The sequence below is a fragment of the Meles meles genome, chromosome 12 (genome assembly GCF_922984935.1).
Source record: "Meles meles chromosome 12, mMelMel3.1 paternal haplotype, whole genome shotgun sequence".
NCBI classification, from domain to species: domain Eukaryota; kingdom Metazoa; phylum Chordata; class Mammalia; order Carnivora; family Mustelidae; genus Meles; species Meles meles.
The window spans coordinates 26,997,079-27,021,784 of NC_060077.1; the positions used below are offsets into that span (position 1 = coordinate 26,997,079).

General features: G+C 40.8%; 1 protein-coding gene and 1 pseudogene across 12 annotated transcripts in view; one reads left to right on the forward strand and one right to left on the reverse strand.

The window, feature by feature from the left end:
* Positions 1-1,001: 1,001 nt before the first annotated feature.
* DEPDC5 (DEP domain containing 5, GATOR1 subcomplex subunit) overlaps positions 1,002-24,706 on the forward strand; it is a 135,161-nt gene continuing 111,456 nt past the window's right edge. For all 12 annotated transcript variants that reach the window (XR_006821053.1, XR_006821054.1, XM_046025268.1 and 9 more), the window contains exons 1-8: positions 1,002-1,133; positions 1,808-1,933; positions 4,926-5,013; positions 6,277-6,323; positions 8,212-8,297; positions 8,956-9,039; positions 10,024-10,073; positions 24,537-24,606. Coding sequence is in view for 10 of the 12 variants with exons in the window: in XM_046025268.1 (XP_045881224.1) it covers positions 1,876-1,933; positions 4,926-5,013; positions 6,277-6,323; positions 8,212-8,297; positions 8,956-9,039; positions 10,024-10,073; positions 24,537-24,606 (483 nt within the window). In the remaining 2 variants the exon portion in view is untranslated. The remainder of the gene's footprint in view (positions 1,134-1,807; positions 1,934-4,925; positions 5,014-6,276; positions 6,324-8,211; positions 8,298-8,955; positions 9,040-10,023; positions 10,074-24,536; positions 24,607-24,706) is intronic.
* On the reverse strand, positions 23,914-24,302 carry LOC123954342 (annotated as a pseudogene).

Here is a 24,706-nt window from a genome sequence, read left to right on the forward strand (position 1 = left end):
TCTTCACATCCCCCCCCCTTCTCCTACTCAGGTTTCCTTTGTGCTACGCGATGTTTTCATCTTTAAACATTCAGAAAATTTCCCAAACCGTTGTCAGTTAAATGGAACTGGCAACTTGTCAGAAGTCCTTGGCGAGTTTCTGGAACAGCCCACACAGCTCTAATTTTCTTCTGGAGAACAGACAGATGTCCTGAAAGGGTCTTAGGCTGAGCTCCTCAGTATGAAGAGGATGCTCGTTAGAAGCTCAGCCTTCAGAGCCAAGCTGGACTCGACTGGATCAGGATCCATCCTTGCTTCCTTCTGAGGAGTTTCGTGTCCCCTGCCTGTTTACCTATATGTGAAATACAATGTACCTGCCACCTAATAGGGAAGTGACCATTTCATAAGGATGTCTGTGAAAGTTAGGGTAGCTATTACCAGGGAGGCACGCAATTCATTTGGGGCTTCGAGGGATTTGAAAAGTACACCCCAAAGTGAATGCTTTTCAGCAGAATCCGTCGCCCTATCGCAAGACCTGAGCCCTTTGCATTTTACAAAAGTTCTCCCAGAAACTATTTTGTGCTTCTCAGTAGCCCCGTGAGGCCAGGCGAAGGTCCGCAACACCGTTTACAGATCCAAGGAGACTCGTCTGAGTTTGCCGTGTGTGGGGGTGGGGTGGGGGGGTGGGTGTGTGTGTCACTAAACCGGAAACGAAGCTCTTGGGCATAGATCTATGTGAGACTGTCTGGAAGAAAAAGAATTTCCTTTCCACGGCCGGCTACCGCCAGGCCTGCGAGTGGAAAACAGAATAAGCATCCAGAGGTACAAGTCACACGCAACGCCCCGCCCCCTGCGGGAGCCCCGGATGGGGAAGTGGCGCGGACACCGAGATGAGGCGGAGGCCGGGCCAGAGCGGCCCGGGGCGTGTGGGCGGGAAGGGGGCGGGGCTCCGGGGCGGAGTCACCAGAGCTGCGCGGGTTCTCAGGTGAGCACACTGTGGCCGGGGCGGGCCGACAGGAACCTTGAGCTTGGGCACGGAAGCCACAAGGGCTGTGGGGGCGTAGGCGGGGTGTCCAGAGGAGGCGCGGGGGACCGTGGAAGGGTCCGGCCCTCGGAGTCCCGGCTTGAAGAGGGAAGGGGCTCCGGAGCTGCGGGTGAGTGGGGCTGCTCGCCGGGCCCGGGTTTGTGGAGTATGAGGGAGGGGGTGGTGGCCCCGGTTCGAGTCCTGACCCCACTCCCCATGGTGCTGTGTGATCTTAGACAAGTCTCCGAGCCTCTCTGAGCTTTAGTGGCCGCAGCTGTGAAATGAGAGTGGGGAGGAGGTGTCGCTGAGAGTTTGTACAAATGGACATTCAGGGAACGAAGCCCTGCCTTCCTCCTGTTTATCCTCTCCTTGCCCAGGACACTGACTGCGAAACGTGAATGGTGGGAGTATCTCAGTGTCTGAGTGACCTTGGGCAAGTCCCTTGCTCTGGCCCACCCTTTCTTCATCCACAAAATGGGTGCGCTAACCTGTTTCAAGATCTCTTTAGTATTTGGGTATTTTTGCTTTAGATAGAGACGAGGTAGTGAGTGCCCAGTTGACTACAAGTTTTCCATTTAGGGGGTGATAGAATATCTTCTTGGAGGTTGGACTAGACCCTGGCCCAGTTTCCCTTTAGTTTCCAGATTCTCCGTTTTGCCCTCTAACCCTCCTTGTAATTGGAGGAGTGATTTCATCCAAGGGTTGGTGCTACCTCTTCTCCAAACAATACCAGTATATTCAATGGCCTAAAATCAAAGAGCAGTTGCAAAGAAAGTCTGACATTCTAGCCTTTTTGTGTTTCAGTGGCAGAGAGGCAAGATGACTTCTCTCCCCCAAGCTTGGAACAGCTGAAGGAAAAACAACAGTACAAGATGAGAACAACAAAGGTCTACAAACTTGTCATCCACAAGAAGGGCTTTGGGGGCAGTGGTCAGTATTGATTGGTCTTTGGGGGTTGTGTAAGTTGGCTGAGGTTCTTGATGTGTCCAGTGCCTTGAAAATGACACACTGACTCACATGACCATAGAGGCTAGAGGCAACTTAACTGAGTGAAACAGCAAGTATGAAATAGTTGCAGGGAGGACAGTAGCACCAGAGAGCACAGGCCCCTGCTAAAAGCATTTGTATTCTGACTTTTAAGGAACATGATGAATGTTGCCAGTCTACTACTCTTCATTTATTTGCATTTTATTATTTGTTTATTTATATTTTAAAAGATTAATTAATTTATTTGACAAGAAGAGAGAGAACAAGCAGAGGGAGCTGGAGGGGGAGAAGCAGGCTTCCTGTTGATCAGGGAGCCGATGTGGGGCTTGATCCCAGGACCCTGAGATCATGACCTGAGCCAAAGGCAGATGCTGAGTCAACTGAGCCACCCAGACACCCCTATTTATATTTTATGTTACATATTTATTGCATATATCTTATAAAATCCTAGTATGCACTGGTTTGGCAGATAAAAGAAACTTACATTATATGAGAGCAGTAGTAGACACCCATTAGACAGGTCTGATCAAAGCATGAAACTTTGCCTGGCTGAGAGGCATAGTGAGGAGGGGCAGGACAAAGCATATTGTTCTGTACTAAACCAGATTTTTCAGCTCTGCCTCTAACTTTCCCTGTGACCTCAGGCAAGCCCCTAGTTTACCTTATCTCAACTTCAAGCACGTCAGAAGAGTTTCTCTGTTTTTCCTAGCACATTGTGTCTATTCATCTGCAAAATAGGATGGCGATTAGTAATATGATTTTTTTTCCTTTTTGTAAAGAAACAATTTTCCTTTTTGTCCTAACAATCTTATTTGCTTCAGAAATTGGAATTAACAACACAATGAGCCTTTTTAAAAATGTATTTTACTATGCATTTGCTCTTGTATATGTGTAAGCCTCCCAAGAGCAAGGACTCCCCAAAAAGGAAAACACTAGTTTGGATATCATAAAGTATGTGAGGATTGAGTAAGATGGTATATGGAAGGTATTTAGTAGAGTATCAGACTGAGTGCCACTCAGTAAATGTAACCATTATAATTACCAGGGCAAGGATATACCAGGCAATGCTATATTTAAAACACATTTTCTGCTAAAATGCAGAGTCTGTTAATACTAGATTTTGTATTCGGTTGATGCTGCCTGAACACTTGTGGATAGAATTGAGTAGAAAACAGAAACAACTTTGACAGAGGGAAGAATAAGAAGATAGGGTATATACAGTATTCAATGTATACATGTCTACTTTTTCACGTGTATAAGAGAAAGACAGCTAGGTGTTATACCCGTTCTCCTGCAGGACTATAAATAAAAATACATCAAATGAAGTTAGGTGCATATCTGTGCTAAATGTAAAGGTTATGAATATGACAAGGTCCCTTGTCCCTAAGGAGCTTTTAGCTTGATGAGACAGATATGCAAAAAGGAAATAGTAAAATGAAACAGTGGGGGGGCACCTGGGAGGCTCAGTGGGTTAAGCCTCTGCCTTCAGCTCAGATTGTGATCCCAGGGTCCTGGGATCGAGCCCCACATCGGGCTCTCTGCTCAGTGGGGGGCCTGCTTCCCCCTCTCTCTCTGCCTGCCTCTCTGCCTCCTTGTGATCTCTTTCTGTCAAATAAATAAATAAAATCTTTAAAAAAATGAAACAGTGGAATTAGTGCTCAGGGAGTTTAATTCAGAATATGGAAGTTAGGGGAAGGCATCATAGTGGATTTGGCATAAAACTATCAATGGAAGCAATATACCAAATAAAATTTGTGATTAACCCAATGCTTTGCTTTCCTAGGCTGAATTTTTGTGGAGTCTGATTATATTTGAAATTTAGATATACGTATTTGTCATGGTTTTAGCATAATTAAAGGCTGTAGCTTTTCCTCAAAATCAAAACAACAATAAAAAATCACTCCCTCTTTATGATTCTGAGTTTGTTATATATGAAAGAATTCTCTCCACTCCCAGTGAGTGTGGAGGTGGGGGTAAATAAACATATGAAACATATGTCCTCCCTATATTTTAAGAGTTTCATTGGACCCTAATGTGAGCTAGTATCTAAAATTTTTCCCTGATCAAGTGCTGCCTTCCAAAGTGTAGGGTATTTTATTTGCCTTGTGGGATTTTGTTTTGTTTTGTTTTATGACATATGGGAGGTGGTGGGCTTTAGGCAGAAGGAATCCTGGGCTAAGGGTGCCTGGGTGGCTCAGTTGTTAAGTGTCTGCCTTCGGCTCTTAGGATCGGGCCCTGCATCAGGCTTCCTGCTCAGCGAGAGGTCTGCTTCTTCCTTTCCCACTCCCCCTGCTTGGGTTTCCTCTCTCGCTGTGTCTCTCTCTGTCAAATAAATAAAATCTTAAAAAAAAAAAAAAAAAGGAAAGGAAAAGAAAGAGAGAATCCTGGGCTGGTAATCAGTCTTGGCTGTGCTGTTATTAGCTGTTTATCATTAGGCAGGTCACATTATCCCCTAGATCATTTTTTCACTTCTGTTAGATCCAAAGATTCATTGTGAGGATCACATTAAAGACAGAATTTTTGGAAATTCTTTGAACACTGTATAAATATCAGGGATTGTGCTGCATTTGTGGGATCAGGCTGTTTTGTTCCTGGTATAGGCCAGGTATGTGATAATTCAAGGAAGTAAAGTGTTAATCCCAGAGGTTTAAGTTCCGGAGAGCAAGGGCTTCTTTTTCCCAGTGGGGTGGTAATAGAGCACGGGCTCTGAGGACAAAGGCCCCAAACACTGTCCAACTCAGCTACTCACTAGTTTTATGTCTCTCTGTGAATCCTTTAGTTCATCTGAATTGCAATTTAAAATGGAACCTCATCTTGGAGATGGGGTAGTGATACTAACCGATGAGGTCACAAGGACCCAACATGAGAATGTATACCACAGTTTGTTGCCCAAGTTAGTCCGTTTTCTACTTGAGATTGCTGACTTGTCTTTCAGATGATGAGCTAGTCATGAACCCTAAAGTGTTTCCTCACATCAAGCTTGGAGACATTGTGGAGATTGCTCACCCCAATGATGAATACAGGTAAACATCTCATTAGGATCAAGGGGACTAACTGGGCAGCCTGCTGTTTCCAAATATTTTGTTTAAGGGGCTTGCAAGGCAGGACAGCTCTTAGTCTTTACATGAACCTGCCCTCTGGGATTTGATAAAGCAATAATCTTTTTTTTTTTTTTTTTGGATTTTGATTACTTTTATTTATTTATTTTTTTATTTGTTTATTTACAGCATAACAGTGTTCATTGTTTTGGCATCACACCCAGTGCTCCATGCAGTACGTGCCCTCCCTATTACCCACCACCTGGTTCCTCAACCTCCCACCCCCCCCACCCCCCTGCCGCCCCTTCATAACCCTCTGGTTGTTTTTCAGAGTCCATAGTCTCTCATGGTTCATCTCCCCTTCCAGTTTCCCTCAACTCCCTCTCCTCTCCATCTCCCCATGTCCTCCATGTTATTTGTTATGCTCCACAAATAAGTGAGACCATATGATACTTGACTCTCTCTGCCTGACTTATTTCGCTCAGCATAATTTCTTCCAGTCCCGTCCATGTTGCGACAAAAGTTGGGTATTCGTCCTTTCTGATGGAGGCATAATACTCCATTGTGTATATGGACCACATCTTCCTTATCCATTCATCCGTTGAAGGGCATCTTGGTTCTTTCCACAGTTTGGCGACCGTAGCCATTGCTGCAATAAACATTGGGGTACAAATGGCCCTTCTTTTCACTACATCTGTATCTTTGGGGTAAATACCCAGCAGTGCAATTGCAGGGTCATAGGGAAGCTCTATTTTTAATTTCTTCAGGAATCTCCACACTGTTCTCCAAAGTGGCTGCACTAACTTGCATTCCCACCAACAGTGTAAGAGGGTTCCCCTTTCTCCACATCCTCTCCAACACACGTTGTTTCCTGTCTTGCTAATTTTGGCCATTCTAACTGGTGTCAGGTGGTATCTCAATGTGGTTTTAATTTGAATCTCCCCGATGGCTAGTGATGATGAACATTTTTTCATGTGTCTGATAGCCATTAAAGCAATAGTCTTTTAAAAAGTAGTCTATTTTTTCTGATTTTCAAGTCAGGATGACAACTCTGAAAAATTGTATAGCATTTAGCTGTTTCCTGGAGGGCAAGTGCAGAGTTTCTTTGTTTCTAAGAGAACCTCTCCCCCTTGTTGTGCTGTAGGTTACAATATATCCAGAGGGATCTGTTTGCCTTTTGTAGGGGGTGAAGAAAGCTGGTTAATTACAGCTTACAACATCCTATCTCTTTGTTGCTTTCTCCTTCAGCCCTCTGCTTTTGCAAGTCAAGTCACTTAAGGAAGATTTGCAGAAAGGTAAGAATTTTATCTCTCTTCTCTAAGGTTTTTATTTTTACACTTAGAGAAACTGTTCCGGAAACTGTAAGGAATGTGTCTCTTCATAATCTCAGGTAATGAGGGCATAGTACTTCCTTGTCAAAATGTGTGCCCCTCGCCTGGGTGGCTCAGTGGTTTAAGCTGCTGCCTTCAGCTCAGGTCATGATCTCAGAGTCCTGGGATCGAGTCCCACATCGGGCTCTCTGCTCAGCAGGGAGCCTGCTTCCCTCTCGCTCTCTCTGTCTGCCTCTCTGCCTACTTATGATCTCTCTCTGTCAAATAAATAAATAAAATCTTAAAAAAAAAAAAAAATGTGTGCCCCTAAAAAATTGTCAGATTTCAAAACTGCCAAGGAATCTTGTTTGTCAGCATCCTGAGGGCACTGAAGAAACTGTCTTTATTGCCAGGAGGAAAGCTAATCTGTCTAGGTAAAGCTTTATTCTTAACTCCAAAAAAAAAAAAAAAAAAAAAAAATTGTTAGCAAAGCATGCTTTCCTAAATATTGTATTTTTTTCATAAGATGTTTGTTAAGTGCCTACTCTAGGTGAGAGAAGATAACCTATCACAAATGTAGGACAGTATATTGGGAGCTTTTTGTCTTATTTATTTATTTAAATTTTATTTTATTTTTTCAATGTTCCAAGATTCATTGTTTATGCACCACATCCAGTGCTCCATGCAATATGTGCCCTCCTTAATACCCACCATCAGGCTCACCCAACTCCCCTACCCCCTCCCCTCCAAAACTCTCAATTTGTTTCTCAGAGTCCACAGTCTCTCATGGTTCATCTCCCCCTCTGATTTCCCCCAACTCACTTCTCTCCTTTTCCCAATGTCCTCTGTATTATTCATTATGCTTCATAAGTAAGTGAAACTGGGAGCTTTTTGTAATGTCTCTTTCTTTTTATCTTCCCATACAACTCTTGATTGAGGGAGGGAACTTAGTCTCACTGAGGTGAATTGGCTTGCCTGATGTCAGTAAGTGGACGAGCCAGAGCAACCATTCTACTTACTCATTCTGGATCTGATCCTTTCTTTTTTCCTCTAATGAGTGTACCTCTAATGAGCTGTTCAAGAAACCAAAATGTTAATTGACAGCAAATAAGGTAATTTCTTAAATGGTACTTCAAAGAAAAAAAAATTCTGATTTGCTCTAAAGGATGGTGACGTCCACTACTTTTATAATTCGGTATGATGGGGAAGCATTTTATAAAACCCAAATCATGGGGTGCCTGGGTGGCTCAGTCGTTAAGCGTCTGCATTTGGCTCAGGTCATGATCTCAGGGTACTGGGATTGAGCCCTGCATCGGGCTCCCTGCTTAGCAGGTAGCCTGTTTCTCCCTCACCAACTCCCCCTGCTTCTCTTCCCTCTCTCGCTTGTGTCTCTCTGTCAAATAAATAAATAAAATCTTAAAAAAAAAAAGACCAAAACCGAAATCCTAAGAGTTTTCTCCTTGCTCTCACCACCCTATCTCCTGTCATCTGGTATGTTTCTTACTTACCAGCTGTAAGGGCTCATTGAAAAGTTTGTTTCTCCCTTAACTACCTCGGCTACTTTCATTCCAAATGAGAAATGATCTATTTCTGAATTTTCATAGTTCTTTGAACTTTTTTATGTTGCTCCTTGGTTTCTTTAATTTTCTCCCTCTGTCTCTATTTCTGTTTCTCTCATTTTTAATTGCTGAAGGCTCAGGTCTTATTTCACATGCTTGTTTCACCTAAAAAGCTTTCAGATGCTGGAAGGCAGAGAATTTTTCTTGCCCATGGCCAACAATCATTTGTGTTGCTTGTCAAATGACTACAGATTAAAATATATTTGCCTGCTTTTTCAGAATATGTTATCTGATCCAGATTTCTTCTGTTTCAGAAACTATTAGTGTGGACCAGACTGTGACTCAAGTGTTCCGATTAAGACCTTATCAAGATGTTTATGTGAATGTTGTAGACCCTAAGGTATGTGTTTGTTCTGGACTTGAGTATCTTTTGGGAACGATTAATATTGTTCCTAAGAGGTTGGGTCTCTAAGGAAATAATGAGTTACTTAAGTATAGTGCTGGATTATTAAATATGTGGTCATATATAGGTCACTTAGATTGTAGGTATATATAGGTTGCACTTAAAGCCCTCACTTTTTTATAAAAGCTTTCCTAAGAAGATTCTGTATATATAGGAGGAAGCTCAATGTAAAATTTGCTATTAAAATACTGTAATTTCTCTAGGTGTTCTTTTTTTTTTTCTGAAATGAGAAATGGTGCTATAATAGGTAAAAATCATTGTTTAAAAGATACCACTGACATTATCTAGGGAAATAAAACACAGAGCTCAATGTCCTGTGTAAGTGCTGGATTCAAGACTAAACACAGAATTATTACTTTGGTACTCTTTGCACTTAGTCATGATCCAGCTGCTGTAGCATCTGTTGTAGACTTATCGTCTGTACTCAGAAGCCTTTTCTGGCAGGAGGAAATGCTGTTTGTCAGTGTTCTGTTATCAAATGTTCTTTCAGTAGTTTTCTTGTTTGCTAAAAAGTTTCTCCATGCTTAGTGTGCCTTATCTTAAGATAAAGTGTGGCAGAGTAACACAGAGAGATGTATTTGATTATCCCTTTTAGGATGTGACCCTTGACCTAGTGGAATTAACCTTCAAGGATCAGTATATAGGCCGTGGAGATATGTGGCGACTAAAGAAAAGTTTGGTAAGATGTGATTTAAAAAAAAAAAGTCTGTTACTTTTCCTGTTACATTAAATAATCCATTTTCCCTGTAGAGATTTAATTGGGAGAAGGGTATAAAATCATTTCTAAAACCAGTTTCACAGATAATTATTGTAAACCCTTTGTGTATCTTCTCCCGTTCTCTTTGTGGTTTTTTTGAGCTTTGTTTTTGCTTGTTTATAGATTTTTACTCCACATTTTTGGTTCAAATGGGAAATTATAATATTACCTTACATTTGAATGGAACTTTAGCTTTCACATGTTCACGTATTCCCATGGATAGCTATTTATTACCCTTCATTTATAGATGTGAAAATTGAGATTGAGAGGATAAGCGATTACCCAAGACTAAAAAACTGTAGTCAGCCGTTGACACCAGGCTAGAATCCAGATCTTGTCACTTCCTGGTTAAACTGCTTTTTGCCGTACCCTCCCATTTTCCTGATCTCTTTATTTTGAGTTAACATTTTCCACTTAAAATGATCAATTCATTGTGAGCTGGTGCTGAAAATTTTTCTTATTGGACATTTTGAGTATTGTGAAGCAATGAATTATAGACGGAATTTCCATACAGTGAATATTTTCAGAAAAAAATATGTTTGCTCATTTTTTATTGGACAGGGGAGGTTTCCATTCTATAAAATGAGGGCTAAAATGAGAAATGAATGTTGTGTAATTAGATAAGCATGTAAATAGAGATATGTATGCAAACATGTGTGAAGATAGCGTGTTAGTGAAGCTGGGCACTTATTTTCCACCTGGTCTTTATTATTGTCTGTACTTGTCACACTCTTAAGAGCCTACTGTTAATCTTGCCCCAGCAGGTTTGCCTATAGGGTAAATCTATTACTCCCTTGTTAATTGAACCTTTGGTTGTTAGAAGAAATTAAAAAGGCAGGAGACCTTCTTTGTGACCTTGATGTCTTGTTGAATCTCATATTCTCTCCGTCTGCCTCTCATCCTTAGGTCAGCACATGTGCCTATATCACTCAAAAGGTGGAATTTGCTGGCATCAGGTAGGTATTACATCACTCTTGACTTACCAGCTAATATCTAGGAGTAGGATCTAGTGTAGTAACTGGGATACGTACTGCATTTGAGGTGTGCGGTGTCCATATAATAAAATACATGATAGCTTAAACGATTAGACTGTTGTTGCTAAAACAAACCAAAATATCCCTAAGTACACTACAGTAGTTTTAAGTTGAGTGGAAGTTGCTGAAGCCACATGGTATTCTGTAACAAAGAGGCATAGTCTCATAATTTCAGAATAATAAAAAGCCTTAGATGAATGTATTTAATCAAACCTTCTCGTTTACAGATTAAGAAACATTCTTGGAGATACAAAAAGACTAGCTCAGTAGTTCCTGATTTACTGCCTTTTTAACCATATCGCACTGCCCTTGATTTATTAAAATGATTGCTAAATTTCAGTTTGTAAAGAAGAGAGAAAAAGGGATTTTTTGAAAGCCCTTTTAATTTGAAAAGCACAACATCCACAGAGTAAAGCCTTCAAACAGGGCAGAAAGGTGTATAATGAAAAACAAGTCCTTTTCCTTAGAAGAGATGGTTTCTTTCCTGAAATTTGTTATGTATAACACAAGCATGTTTACATCTGGTTGACTCACTTTTTTTTTTGATATTTTATTTATTTGAGAGAGCGAGAGCTCACACGTGAGCGAGTGGGAGCAAAGGGAGAGGGAGAGAGAGAATCTCAAGCAGACTCAATGCTGAGCATGGAACCCAAAGTGGGGCTCAATCTCAGGACCCCAAGACCATGACCTGAGCCAGAATCAAAAGTCAGACAATCCACTGAGCTACCCAAGCACCCCTGGTTGACTCACTTCTAATGGCACTAGGATTGATCAGTGGGTTCTAGTGAGGCAGTCTGGTCCTTCATTATGAAATTCCCCATCAACTTTTCACCTAATGGTATCACCCATTGATGATCGTTGCATGATGGTGATTTTCTGATTCAGTCATTTCTCCTACCTTATTAGCCAGAATCCATTCATTCATCATCCATTATCCATTCATTTCTTTCTTTCTTCCTTCTTAAGATTTATTTATTTATTGAAGAGAGTGAGAGAGAGAGATAGTGCATGCATGCAAGCACACAGAGGGAGAAGGAGAAGCAGAGTCCCCACTGAGCAGGGAGCCTGATTTGGGACTTGATCCCAGGACCCTGGGGATCATGACCTGAGCTGAAGGCAGATACTTAACTGACTGAACTACCCAGGCACCCTCAGAATCCCTTTTGTAAAGAACATTTCATCATCAACTAGGGCTAATTGGTTCATCTGAACTACTGATCCTAAAGGAAAGAAAGGATAAAGGATTAATTTTTTTCCCAAAAAGGGGATGATTTAAAAATTGGAGGGTCAAGGTTCTTTGAGAAATCTTAGTAAAAGATAATAAAGCACAGCCCAAGAAGTGACTAAGCCTTGAGCTAAACAAGAAATGTAACCTAGATTCATGCTTTCCGGTACAACTTAGTCTCTCCGAGGTGGTGGGCCAGGAGTCAAGAGACCTATAATGTGTTCCTGTACTGCCAGTGATTAGTGGGGTGATGTTGGGCAGGTCAGGGAGACTCTGAGTCTACTCCTCTGCAAAATGAAATGGTTCTTTAGAATCTTTTTCTGTAAAGGACCAGAGAGTAAATATTTTACGCTTTGGGCCACATGGGTCTCAGGTCTCTGTTGCAAATTTTTTGTTTCTTGGTTTTTTTTTTTTAGCACTTAAAAATATAAAATCCATTCTTAACTGTGAGCCACATAAAAACAGGAGATGGACTGGATTTGGCCTGCACGCTATAGTTAGCTGAGCCCTGGTTTAGAAACCCACTCAGATACCTTTCATTCTTAAATTTCTTGTTTTTCTGTGCCCATATCCACATGGTGCCAGATAACAGAAATGAGAACCCTGACATAATGTCAGGTTTAGACTTTTAAAGATCTGTCCTAATATTTTGCTCATTCATGGTTAAATGTAAACCACAGTCTTCTACTATTTCTCCAGAATACTTACTTATAATCTTCCTAAACTGAATCAAAAGTCACTTTCTTTCCTACAAGGAGGCATGCAAATTAAGAAGAGAAAAAGAAAAAAAGAAGGAAAGAAAGAAACTAAAAAAAAGATTCTCTGGGCCTCATATAGCAAAAGGTAGTCGTTATTTATATAAAGTAATAATTATTGAAGTTTTCTGTAATTTAGCTTCTTGGTAATTTAGTTAATTCTTAAGGACATATGAGACAATTTCATTACCTTGAGACCTTGCCTTTGAAGCATCATTTTTTCCTTCAAAGGTAAACATTTTGATTTTCTCAGACTAAATTCCCAATGTATTCTTCAAAATGTTAAAAATAAACCCTGCAATCGATAATTTTAAAAAATTAAAATTAAAAAAATTACTGCACTAAAATCCTAGCTCCTAAAAATTAGCATTTTGCTTTTTTAAAAATTTCCATTTGATTTCATTGTGAAGTTTTTCCAGGTAGTTTTGGGACTGCTGACTAACTAAGGTATCTTCTTTTACTGAAAAAAAGATTTTTTTTCTGATCACACTCTAGAGGGAGCAACACTGAATAATTTCTGACCTAGACTTCTCAGCTGTCCAGAAGCAGACAGACCAATGTGGAGAGTCATAGTTAAACCCCCTTGAAATACCCAGTTTGGGTGTTTTCATGCCAGATCTGCTGTATTGCAGATCTGGAATCTTCTCTGACTTGAGTCTTCTGTGGTGGCCATTCTCTTAGAATGTCTTCTTAACTATAGTATTAGTACTAAGTACCACTTGTTTATCACATGTTAGATACCAGGCATATGCTAAATATTTTTTATATATAATATGTGTTCAGTGTAGACAGTTTGCAAAATGGAAAAAAGAAGCAGGGAAAAGAAACATAACATTACTACTCAGAATCAACCACTATTAACATTTTGACGTAGTTCTGCCAAAATATTCTGCTTTTTGGCTTGAGACCATGTTAGTATACGTGATTTTATATTCTGTGGAAAAAAAAACCCAAACCTGAAAACTTTGCTTTCATAATTTGAAAAAAACATTCTAGAAAATTTGGGTAGTACAGAGAGTATAAAAAAAAAAAAAAACTTGGGGTATCTGGGTCTCAGTTGGTTATGTTTTTGCCTTCAGCTCAGGCCCTGTCTGAGATCGAGCCCCTCATCAGGCTCCTAGCTCAAAGGGGTTCTCCTCCTCCCTTTCCCTCTACCCCTATCCTCACTCATGCTTATGTGTACATGTTTTCTCTATCTCAAATAAATAAATAAAATCTTAAAAAAAAAGAGGGGTGCCTGGGTGGCTCAGGTGGTTAAGTGTCTGACTTCAGCTCAGGTAATAATCCCAGGGTCCTGGGATCAAGCCAGTCAGGCTCCTTGCTGAGTAGGGAGTATGCTTCTACCTCTTCCTCTGCTGATCCCCCTGCTTGTGCTCTGTCTCTCTCAAATAAATAAAATCTTAAAAAAGAAAAAAGTAGAAAATTTATGGTGGAATATAAGCTAACTATGTATAGGTAACCACTATTAAATTTTAGTGTGACCTTTCAGTATTTTTTTTCTTTTATTTTTAAAATATTTTTTCACAGTGAATTATCTTTTTAATGTATTGTTGAATGCTGTTTGCTAATCTCTTTTTTTAAAATTTTTATTAACATATAATACATGATTAGCCCCACAGTACACGTCTGTGAATCGTTGGCTTATATACTTCATAGCACTTACCATAGCACATACTCTCCCCAATGTCCATAACCCAACCACCCTCTCCCTACCCCCTCGCCCTGGCAGCCCTCAGTTTGTTTTGTGAGATTAAGCATCTCTTATGGTTTGTCTCCCTCCCAATCCCATCTTGTTTCATTTTTTCCTTCCCTACCCCTTAAACCCCCCCACTTTGCCTCTTAAATTCCTCATATCAGGGAGATCATATGATAATTGTCTTTCTCTGATTGACTTATTTCACTCAGCATAACACCCTCTAGTTCCATCCATGTCGTTGCAAATGGGAAGATTTTGTTTCTTTTGATGGCTGCCTAGTATTCTTCTTTATCCATTCCTCTGTTGATGGACATCTAGGTTCTTTTCATTGTTTAGCTATTGTGGATGTTGCTACTATGAACATTCTGGGTGCACGTGCCTCTTCAGATCACTACATTTGTATCTTTAGGGTAAATACCCAGTAGTGCGATTGCTGGGTCATAGGGTAGCTCTATTTTCAACTTCTTGAGGAACCTCCATACTGTTTTCCAGAGTGGCTGCACCAGCTTGCATTCCCACTAGCAGTGAGGAGGGTTCCCCTTTCTCCCCACCCTCGCCAGCATCTGTTGTTTCCAGACTCGTTAATTTTAGCCATTCTGACTGGTGTGAGGTGATATCTCATTGTGGTTTTAATTTGTATTTCCCTGATGCCTAGTGATGTGGAGCACTTTTTCATGTGTCTGTTGGCCATCTGGATGTCTTTGCAGAATTGTCTGTTCATGTCCTCTGCCCGTCTCTTGGTCGGATTATTCTTTGGGTGTTGAGTTTGCTAAGTTCTTTATAGATTTTGGATACTAGCCCTTTATCTGATATGTCATTTGCAAATATCTTCTCCCATTCTGTTAATTGTCTTTTGGTTTTGTTGATTGTTTCCTTTGCTGTGCAAAAGCTTTTGATCTTGATGAAGTCCCAATAGTTCATTTTTGCCCTTGCTTCCCTTGCCTTTGGTGATGTTTCTAGGAAGAAGTTGCTGCGGCTGAGGTCGAAGAGTTTGCTGCCTGTGTTCTCCTCAAGGATTTTGATGGATTCCTGACTCACATTGAGGTCTTTCATCCATTTTGAGTCTATTTTTGTGTGTGGTGTAAGGAAATGGTCCAGTTTCATTTTTCTGCATATGGCTATCCAGTTTTCCCAATACCATTTGTTGAAGAGACTATTTTTTTTTTCCGGTAGACATTCTTTACTGCGTTGTCAAAGCTTAGTTGACCATAGAGTTGAGGGTCTATTTCTGGGCTCTCTAGTCTGTTCCATTGATCTATGTGTCTGTTTTTGTGCCAGTACCATACTGTCTTGATGATGACAGCTTTGTAATAGAGCTTGAAGTCTGGAATTGTGATGCCACCAATTTTGGCTTTCTTTTTCAATACTTCTCTAGCTATTTGAGGTCTTTTCTGGTTCCATATAAATTTTAGGATTATTTGTTCCATTTCTTTGAAAAAAATGGATGGGTTTTTGGTTTTTTTTTTTGATAGGATTTTGATAGGAATTGCATTAAACATGTAGATTGATTTAGGTAGCATAGACATTTTCACAATATTTGTTCTTCCAGTCCATGAGCATGGAGCATTTTTCCATTTCTTTGTGTCTTCCTCAATTTCTTTCATGAGTACTTTATAGTTTTCTGAGTATAGATTCTTTGCCTCTTTGGTTAGGTATCTTATGGTTTTGGGTGCAATTGAAATGGGATTGACTCCTTAATTTCTCTTTCTTCTGTCTTGTTGGTGGTGTATAGAAATGCAACTGATTTCTGTGCATTGATTTTATATCCTGGCACTTAACTGAATTCCTGTACAAGTTCTAGAAGATTTGGAGTGGAGTCTTTTGGATTTTCCACACATAGTATCATATCATCTGCGAATAGTGATAGTTTGACTTCTTCTTTGCCGATTTGGATGCCTTTAATTTCTTTTTGTTGTCTGATTGTTGAGGCTAGGACTTCTAGTAGTATGTTGAATGACAGTGGTGATAATGGACATCCCTGCTGTGTTCCTGACCTTAGTGGAAAAGCTCTCAGTTTTTCTCCATTGAGAATGATATTGGCGGTGGGTTTTTCATAGATGGCTTTGATGATATTGAGGTATGTACCCTCTATCCCTACACTTTGAAGAGTTTTTTTTTTTTTTTAAAGATTTTATTTATTTATTTGACAGAGAGAGATCACAAGTAGGCAGAGAGGCAGGCAGAGAGAGTGAGAGGGAAGCAGGCTCCCTGCCAAGCAGAGAGCCCGATGCGGGGCCCGATCCCAGGACCCTGAGACCATGACCTGAGCCGAAGGCAGCGGCTTAAACCACTGAGCCACCCAGGTGCCCCCACTTTGAAGAGTTTTGATCAAGAAACATTGCTGTACTTTGTCAAATGCTTTTTCAGCATCTGTTGAGAGTATCACATGGCTCTTGTTTTTCTTTTGTTAATGTATTGTACCACATTGATTGATTTGCGGATGTTGAACCAACTGTGCAGTCCTGGAATAAATCCCACTTGGTTGTGGTAAATAACCTTTTAATGTAATGTTGGATCCTATTGGCCAGTATTTTGGTGAGAATTTTCACATCTGTGTTAATCAAGGATATTGGTCTGTAATTCTCTTTTTTAATGGGATCTTTGTCTGATTTTTGGGATCAAGGTAATGCTGGACTCATAAAATGAGTTTGGAAGTTTTCTTTCCATTTCTATTTTTTGGAACAGTCTCAGGAGAATAGAAGTGAATTCTTCTTTAAATATTTGGTAGAATTACCCTGGGAAGCCGTCTGGCCCTGGGCTCTTGTTTGTTGGGAGATTTTTTTTTTTTTTTAATTTTATTTATCTATTTGGCAGACAGAGATCACAAGTAGGCAGACAGGCAGGCAGAGAGAGAGGAAAGGAAGCAGGCTTCCCGCTGAGCAGAGAGCCTCATGCGGGGCTCAATCCCAGAACCCTGGGATCATGACCTGAGCCGAAGGCAGAGGCCTCAAACCACTGAGCCACACAGGTGCCCCTGTTGGGAGATTTTTTGATCACTGGTTCAATCTTCTTACCAGTTACGAGTCTGCTCAGGTTTTCTATTTCTTCCTGGTTCAGTTTTGGTCGTTTCTATGTCTCTAGGAATGCATCCATTTCTTCCAGATTGTCAAATGTGCTGGCGTATTGTTGCTCCTAATATGTTCTTATAATTGTTTGTATTTCTTGGGTGTTGGTTGTGATCTCTCCGCTTTCATTCATGATTTTATTTATTTGGGTCCTTTCTCTTTTCTTTTTGATAAGGCTGGTCAGGGATTTATCAGTCTTACTGATTCTTTCCAAGAACCAGCTCCTAGTTTCGTTAATTGGTTCTACCGTGTTTTTGTTTTTTGTTTTTTTTTGTTTCATTTGCATTGATTTCTGCTCTGATCTTTATTATTTCTCTTCTCCTGCTGGGTTTAGGCTTTCTTTGTTGTTCTTTCTTTAGCTCCTTTAGGTGTAGGGTTAGGTTGTGTATTTGAGATCCTTCTTGTTTCTTGAGAAAGACTTGTATTGCTATATATTTTCCTCTCAGGACTGCCTTTGCTGTGTCCCACAGATTTTGAATAGTTGTGTTTTCATTTTCATTTGTTTCCATGAATTTTTCCAATTCTTCTTTAATTTCCTGGTTGACCCATTCATTCTTTAGTAGGATGCTCTTTACCCTCCATGTATTTGGGTTCTTTCCAACTTTCCTCTTGTGATTGAGTTCTAGCTTCAGAGCATCATGGTCTGAAAATATGCAGGAAATGATCCCAGTCTTTTGGTACTGGTTGAGACCTGATTTGTGACGCAGGATGTGATTTATTTTGGAGAATGTTCCATGTGCATTAGAGAAGAATGTGTGTTCTGTTGCTTTGGGATGGAATGTTCTGAATATATCTGTGATGTCCATCTGGTCCAGTGTGTCCTTTAAGGCCTTTATTTTCTTGTTGATCTTTTGCTTGGATGATCTATTTCAGTGAGGAGGGCATTAATATCCCCCGCTCTTATTGTATTATTTTTGATGTGGTTCTTTGATTTTGTTATTAATTGGTTTATATAATTGACTGCTCCCGTGTTAGGGGCATAGGTATTTAAAATTGTTAAGTCTTCTTGTTGGACAGACCCTTTGAGTATGATATAATGTCCTTCCTCTTCTCTTATTATAGTCTTTGGTTTAAAATCTAATTTATCTCATGTAAGGATTGCCACCCCAGCTTTATTTTGATGTCCATTAGCATGGTAAATGGTTTTCCACTCCCTCACTTTAAATCTGGAGGTGTCTTTGGGTCTTAAAATGAGTTTCTTGTAGACAGCATATTGATGGGTTTTGTTTTTTTATCCATTCTGATACCTGTGTCTTTTGATTGGGGCATTTAACCCATTTACATACAGGGTAATTACTGACAGATATGAATTTAATGCCATTGCATTGCCTCTAAGGTAAGTGTTACTGTATATTGTTTCTGTTCCTTTCTAGTCTAGTACTTCTAGGCTCTCTCTTTGCTTAGAGGACCCCTTTCAAAATTTCCTGTAGGACTGGTTTGGTGTTTACAAGTTCTTTTAGTTTTTGTTTGTCCTGGAAGCTTTTTATCTCTCCTTCTATTTTCAGTGATAGCCTAGCTGGATATAGTATTCTTGGCTGCATGTTTTTCTCATTTAGTGCTCTGAATATATCATGCCAGTTCTTTCTGGCCTGCCAGGTCTTTGTAGATAAGTCTGCTGCCAATCTAATATTTTTTACCATTGTATGTTACAGACTTCTTGTCCCAGGCTGCTTTCAGGATTTTCTTTTTGTCACTAAGACTTGTAAGTTTTACTATTAGGTGATAGGGTTTGGACCTATTTTTATTGATTTTTGAGGCGGGTTCTCTGCGCCTCCTGGATTTTGATGCTTGTTCCCTTTGCCATATTAGGGAAATTCTCTACAATAATTTCCTCCAATATACCTTCTGCCCCCCTCTCTCTTTCTTCATCTTCTGGAGTCCCGATTATTCTAATATTGTTTCATCTTATAGTATCACTCACTTATCTCTGAATTCTCTCCTCATGGTCCAGTAGTGGTTTGTTTCTCTTTTGCTCAGCTTCTTTATTCTCCGTCATTTGGTTTTCTATATCACTAATTCTCACTTCTGCCTCATTTATCCTAGCAGTAAAAGCCTCCATTTTTTATTGCCCCTCATTAGTAGGTTTTTTGATTTCAGCTTTGTTAGATTTTAGTTTTTTTATTTCTCCAGAGAGGGTTTTTATTTCTCCAGACAGGGTTTCTCTAATATCTTCCATGCCTTTTTCGAGCCTGGCTAGCACCTTGAGAATCATCATTCTGAACTCTAGATCTGACATATTACCAATATCTGTATTGATTAGGTCCCTAGCCTTTGGTACTGCCTCTTATTCTTTTTTTTTGTGGTTAGTTTTTCCACTTGTCACTGTATCCAGATATGAACGAGAGAATAAAATAACTAAAAGGGTGGCAAAGACCCTAGATACATGTATGCTATCTGAATCAGAAGAGACGCAAATCAGGGAGTGAAGAAAGGGGGTAAAAGGGAGTTTGAAAAAAATTTAAAAAGAAAGAAAAAAAAATATATATATTAGACTGGTGACTAGAACAGAACCATCCACTTGATTTTGGGTGTATTTTGGTCTCTTAGATGAAACTACTTCCCAAAATTTTAAAGAAAGAAAAACTTACATATATACAAAATTAAAGGTAAACATGATGAAGGAATGGAATATGACTGTAAAGATGAAAATTTAAAAAAAATTTGTAAAAAAGAATTGGTAAGATACATTGGTTGGTAAAAGAAAGAAAAAGAAGGTGGAGAGAATTTGGTCAGGCTAGAGACTAGAACAAAGCCCTGTGCTAGATTTAGGGTATATTTTGATCTATTAGAAGAAATTGTATCCCAAAATTTTTTAGAAGAAAAACCCTATATGTATACAAGAAATAAAATTGGATATGATGAAGGATAAAATAATGACTATAATAATGAAGGTTTAAAAAAAATTTTTTTAGAAAGGTATTGTTAAGATAAACTAGTTTTAAAATGTTTAAAGAGGAAAGAGGAAAAGTTAAAAAATTAGAATAAGAAAAAAATTAAATTAAAAAAATTTAATTAACCTTGCAAGACTAAAGAATCATGGGGAGATTTCATTTCTCCCCCTTTCATGGGGAGAAAGCCATGCATTGCATGCTTTGCTTTCCCGTCCTCTGGAATTCCACTGTTCTCCTTGATCAGTGAGCTTGGTCTTGGCTGGCTGTTCCTGCTGAGCTTCTGGGGGAGGGGCCTGTCACAGTGATTCTCAAATGTCCTTGCCTGAGGCGGAATTGTGCCACCCTTGCCACGGACTGGGCTAAGTAATCTGCTGGGTTAGCTCTCCGGAGCCTTTGTTCCGCTAACACTTTCCGTAGAGCTCTGGAGGATGGGAATTAAAATGGCGGCCTCCCAGTCTCCAGACTGGAATAGCCAAGAGCTTGGGCCCCACTCCTCAGTGTGCCTTTGGAGAAAAGCGCTCAGTCACTCCCATCTCCTGTGTCCCCAGCTGCACTCCGAGCTTACCCGACCTGCGACCTAGCATTTCTGTCTCTGGCACACAGCCCTGTTTGGAGTCTCCAAACCCAGCAGATTCCTGCCGCTCTGCTTTTCCGGCAGATGAAGGTGGGTTTCTCCGGATCTGCCACTTGCAGGGTATAGTAGTGGCCTGACTGTGCTATGGATCACGGTTTAAGGTAACCCCAAGCTGAGAGCTCACTCCTCAGCTCTTTCTCTGTAGCCAGCTTCCCCGCTCTGATACCTGCGAGTTCTGCTACACTCAGACACTCCCGATCCTTCTGTGACCTTGCGGGACCTGAGACCACACTGTCCCCGTGAAGGCTCCATCCCTCCTGCTTAGCCTCTGGAGCAATGTTCCTCAGTGGAGCAGACTTCTAAGGGTTCAATTTTTTTTTTTTTTTAATGGTTCAGATTTTGTGCTTTGTTGCTCCACTGCTTGCTGGGAGCCTGCCCCTCCCTGCAGCATCTATCTTCCTGTTGCTTCGGATTCATTTCTCCGCACTGCGTACCTTTCAGAAAGTGGTCGATTTTCTGTTTCTAGAATTGCTGCTTCTCTGCTCTTCGATCTGTTGTGTTTGTAGGTGTTTGGAATGATTTGATAACTATCTGGCTGAACTCCTGCAACCTGATGTCATCTCAGTCTGCTACTCTTCTGCCATCTTGACTCTTTTATTTTTTAAAAAGATTTATTTATGTATTTGAGAGAGAGACAGCGCATGAGTGAGAGGCAGAGGGAGGAGCAGACTCCCCACTGGGCAGGGAGCCTAGTGTGGGTCTTGATCCCACAACTCCGAGATCATGACCTGAGCCAAAGGCAGGTGCTTAACTGACTGAGCCACCCAGGTGCCCCCTCTTTCCTTCCTTTCTTACTTTTTTTATTTTGATTAAGTAATCTCCATGTCAAAGTGTGGCTTGAACTCACAACCTAGGGATCAAGAGTCACATGCATGACCTACTGTCTGAATCGGGTACCCCTCAATGTTTATTTTCATGCATAGACATGCATGCATATTTTTTTTTAAAAGATTTTATTTATTTATGTGACAGATAGAGATTACAAGCAGGCAGAGAGGCAGGCAGAGAGAGAAGGGGAAGCAGGCTCCCCGCAGAGCAGAGAGCCTGATGCGGGGCTCGATCCCAGGACCCTGGGATCATGACCTGAGCCGAAGGCAGAGGCTTTAACCCACTGAGCCACCCAGGCGCCCCAACATGCATATATTTTTATATAGATGATGATACTGTGTGTACTATTTTATATCCTTTTTTTCTACTTAAAAGCTTTAAACATGGGGCACCTGGGTGGCTTAGTGGTTTGAGCCTCTGCCTTCGGCTTGGGTCATGGTCTCGGGGTCCTGGGATCGAGCCCCGCGTCGGGCTCTCTGCTTGGCGGGGACCTGCTTCTCCCTCTCTCTCTGCCTGCCTCTCTGCCTGCTTGTGAACTCTGTCAAATAAATAAAATCTTTCAAAAAAATAAAAAGCTGTAAACACTTGTGGTGAAGTTAAAACTCCTTGTAAACATGAGTTTAATGGTTGCATGATATTCTGTTGTCTGGTTACATCATAATTTACTTAACCTGTCTGCCATTGTTGGACATTCAGGTTGTTCAAGGCTGTGTTACACAGATAACAGGATAGTGACCGTACTTCGCATTTATTTTAACTTCGTGTTCACAGAAGGATGTAATTTAGTTGTAAAGGATAGTGGAAGTCACTGATCCCCAACAGCGCACTCGATAGAAAAGGGAGGGGAAGTGCCCTGCCTAAGCTTCTACATAAATCAAGGGCTAGTACCCCCTGGGTTACCTTTATCCTCAAGGCTTGGCAGTGTGCCCTTCTGTCTTGTTGAAGCCATGTCTGCTTTTAGGTTCTGTCCTGGGGGATGATGGATTTTGTGTTTGCATTGGTCAGTGGCAGTTTTTCTTCCCTTGAACCAGCAGAAAAGAGAAGAAAATCTACCTCAGGGCCATTCTCAGTTCCTGTTTGGCAAAGGGCAGATTTTAGGTTTAGGAGCAAAGGTCAATACTGCATTTTTCTATGTGTGTTTTATTTTTATGTTTATTTTTTAAAGTTTATTTGACAGACAGAGATCACAAGTAGGCAGAAAGGCAGGCAGAGAGAGAGGAAGGGAAGCGGGCTCCCTGCTGAGCAGAGAGCCTGATGCGGGGCTCGATCCCAGGACCCTGGGATCATGTCCTGAGCCGAAAGCAGAGGCTTTAACCCACTGAGCCACCCAGACGCCCCTCTATGTGTGTTTTATAAGGAACCATTTACACTGGAATAATAACTGTTTCACAGTACACCAAGTACTCTCATTTACAGTGATCTCATTTACTGGATCTTTTCAAAAGCTGTAGAAGATGGATGGGGCAGTGTTCTTATTAATCACATTTACTGATTTTTTAAGAAAGTGGCTCAGAAAGATTGTGACTGGGGGTGCCTGGGTGGCTCAGTCAGTTAAGCGTCTGCCTTGGGCTCAGGTCATGATCCCAGGGTTCTGGGATCGAGTCCCTCATCAGGCTCCTTGCTCAGCAGAGATCCTGCTTCTACCTTTGCCTGCTGCTCCTCCTGCTTATGCACTCACACACACACTCTCTCTGGCAAATAAATAATAAAATCTTTTTAAAAACGCTTACCATTGTTACAGTTCTTGCTAATACAAGTAGCTACTAGTACTCTTTTTTTTCCTAAACTTTTTTTTTTTAAGATTTTATTTATTTATTTGACAGACAGAGATCACAACTAGGCAGAGACCAGGCAGAGAGAGAGGAGGAAGCAGGCTCCCTGCTGAGCAGAGAGCCCGATGCGGGGCTCTATCCCAGGACCCTGGGATCATGACCTGAGCTGAAGGCAGAGGCTTTAACCCACTGAGCCACCCAGGTGCCCCAGCTACAAGTACTCTTAACTCTGACACCTCCTATCCCAGCACTGTCCTGAACAGTTTCCCCACAGTATGTGGTTTAATTCTCTGAATAGCTCTATAAAGTAGACATCATTACTTCCTTTTTTAAGATAAGAGTGCTGAGCCTCAGAGTTATTTCCCTATGGCTGTTCATCTACTTAAGGACACTCAGAACTGAGGTTCCTGCTGAGAATAGTTCCACTTAAGGCTGGTCAGCTCAGAAGGACATACTCTTTGAACTATGCTATCCATTTCACGCCCTTTATAAGTTGCAGAGCAAAAGACATTAAACCCCAAAGTGCAATAACAAGTTGCCATGAAAATTTTTCAGAGTGGCCTCCATTGAATAGGGACTCTGTCCCATGCCTCCTAATGGCTTGTCTTCTAATCCTGATATTAAGATGGATTTTTGTTTTTGTTGAAACTCATCAAAGCTGGGATTAGCAAAATTGTTTGTCAGTTCTTCCTAATTATTTTTGTGACATGGACCCTTTAGAAATTTGACAAAAACTAATTCTTTGCTCAGAAATCTTTGCATGATTTCAGAGGATTCATGGATTTCCTGAAGCCCTTCCTGAGACTTGCATGTTGCCTATGGATTTCCAGATTAAGAACTGTCATATAAATTCAGTATACTCTGAGAATTCCTTTTTTTTTTTTTTCCTTCTATTTTTAATGACAAAACTGGAGTTTCTGGAAGAACCACTTGTTCTTGCTTGTCTCATACCTGTCCTCGAACTTGACCTTGGACTCTCTTTGGGCCTTGTGTTTAAGAGTAGGGTCTCTGAAGATGTCCTGTTGATGACAGTTTTGTCCAAGGGGGTATCCACAGAGTACATTGTGGGCATGAAGTTGTTTGTAGTTACCAACTTTCCCAGAAGACTTGATTTTTGATCACTTGGTGATTTTCTTCTTGCCCATGGCAGCTGTCACTTTGTGGGGATAGTGGTCAATTCCAACCACCAAAGTATGGCTGTAGGGACAGTTTGAGGTGCCATCATCAATGCTTTGCGTCTGGCCAGGACCAGCACCACCTTCCCGGGTTTCATGAACTTGTCCATCTTGACAGTAGCCACTCCAGCCCATGGCAGAAAGGAAGAAAGGGCACTTCCTCTCCATTCTGAGAATTCTTTATGTTGCGTAACCTGTTCATGGCATTCTCTCTGGAAATTGGTAATGGGGCAGGTCATTAGGGATAAGTATTAGAGTACAGGGAGCCACCCTGAAGTTATCCCTTTGTGTTTCTTTGTGTTTTACATAAGACTTGCAATAACCCTGTGTGTCTGTCTTTTCAGGGCACAGGCTGGTGAGCTGTGGGTCAAGAATGAGAAGGTCATGTGTGGTTATATCAGCGAAGATACCAGGGTGAGACTGATAAAATGCCTTTTGGTTTTGTTTCTTCATACTATTATGTCTGAGTCCTGAAACCAAAAACAAATCAGAAACAATCAAAAACTTTATTATC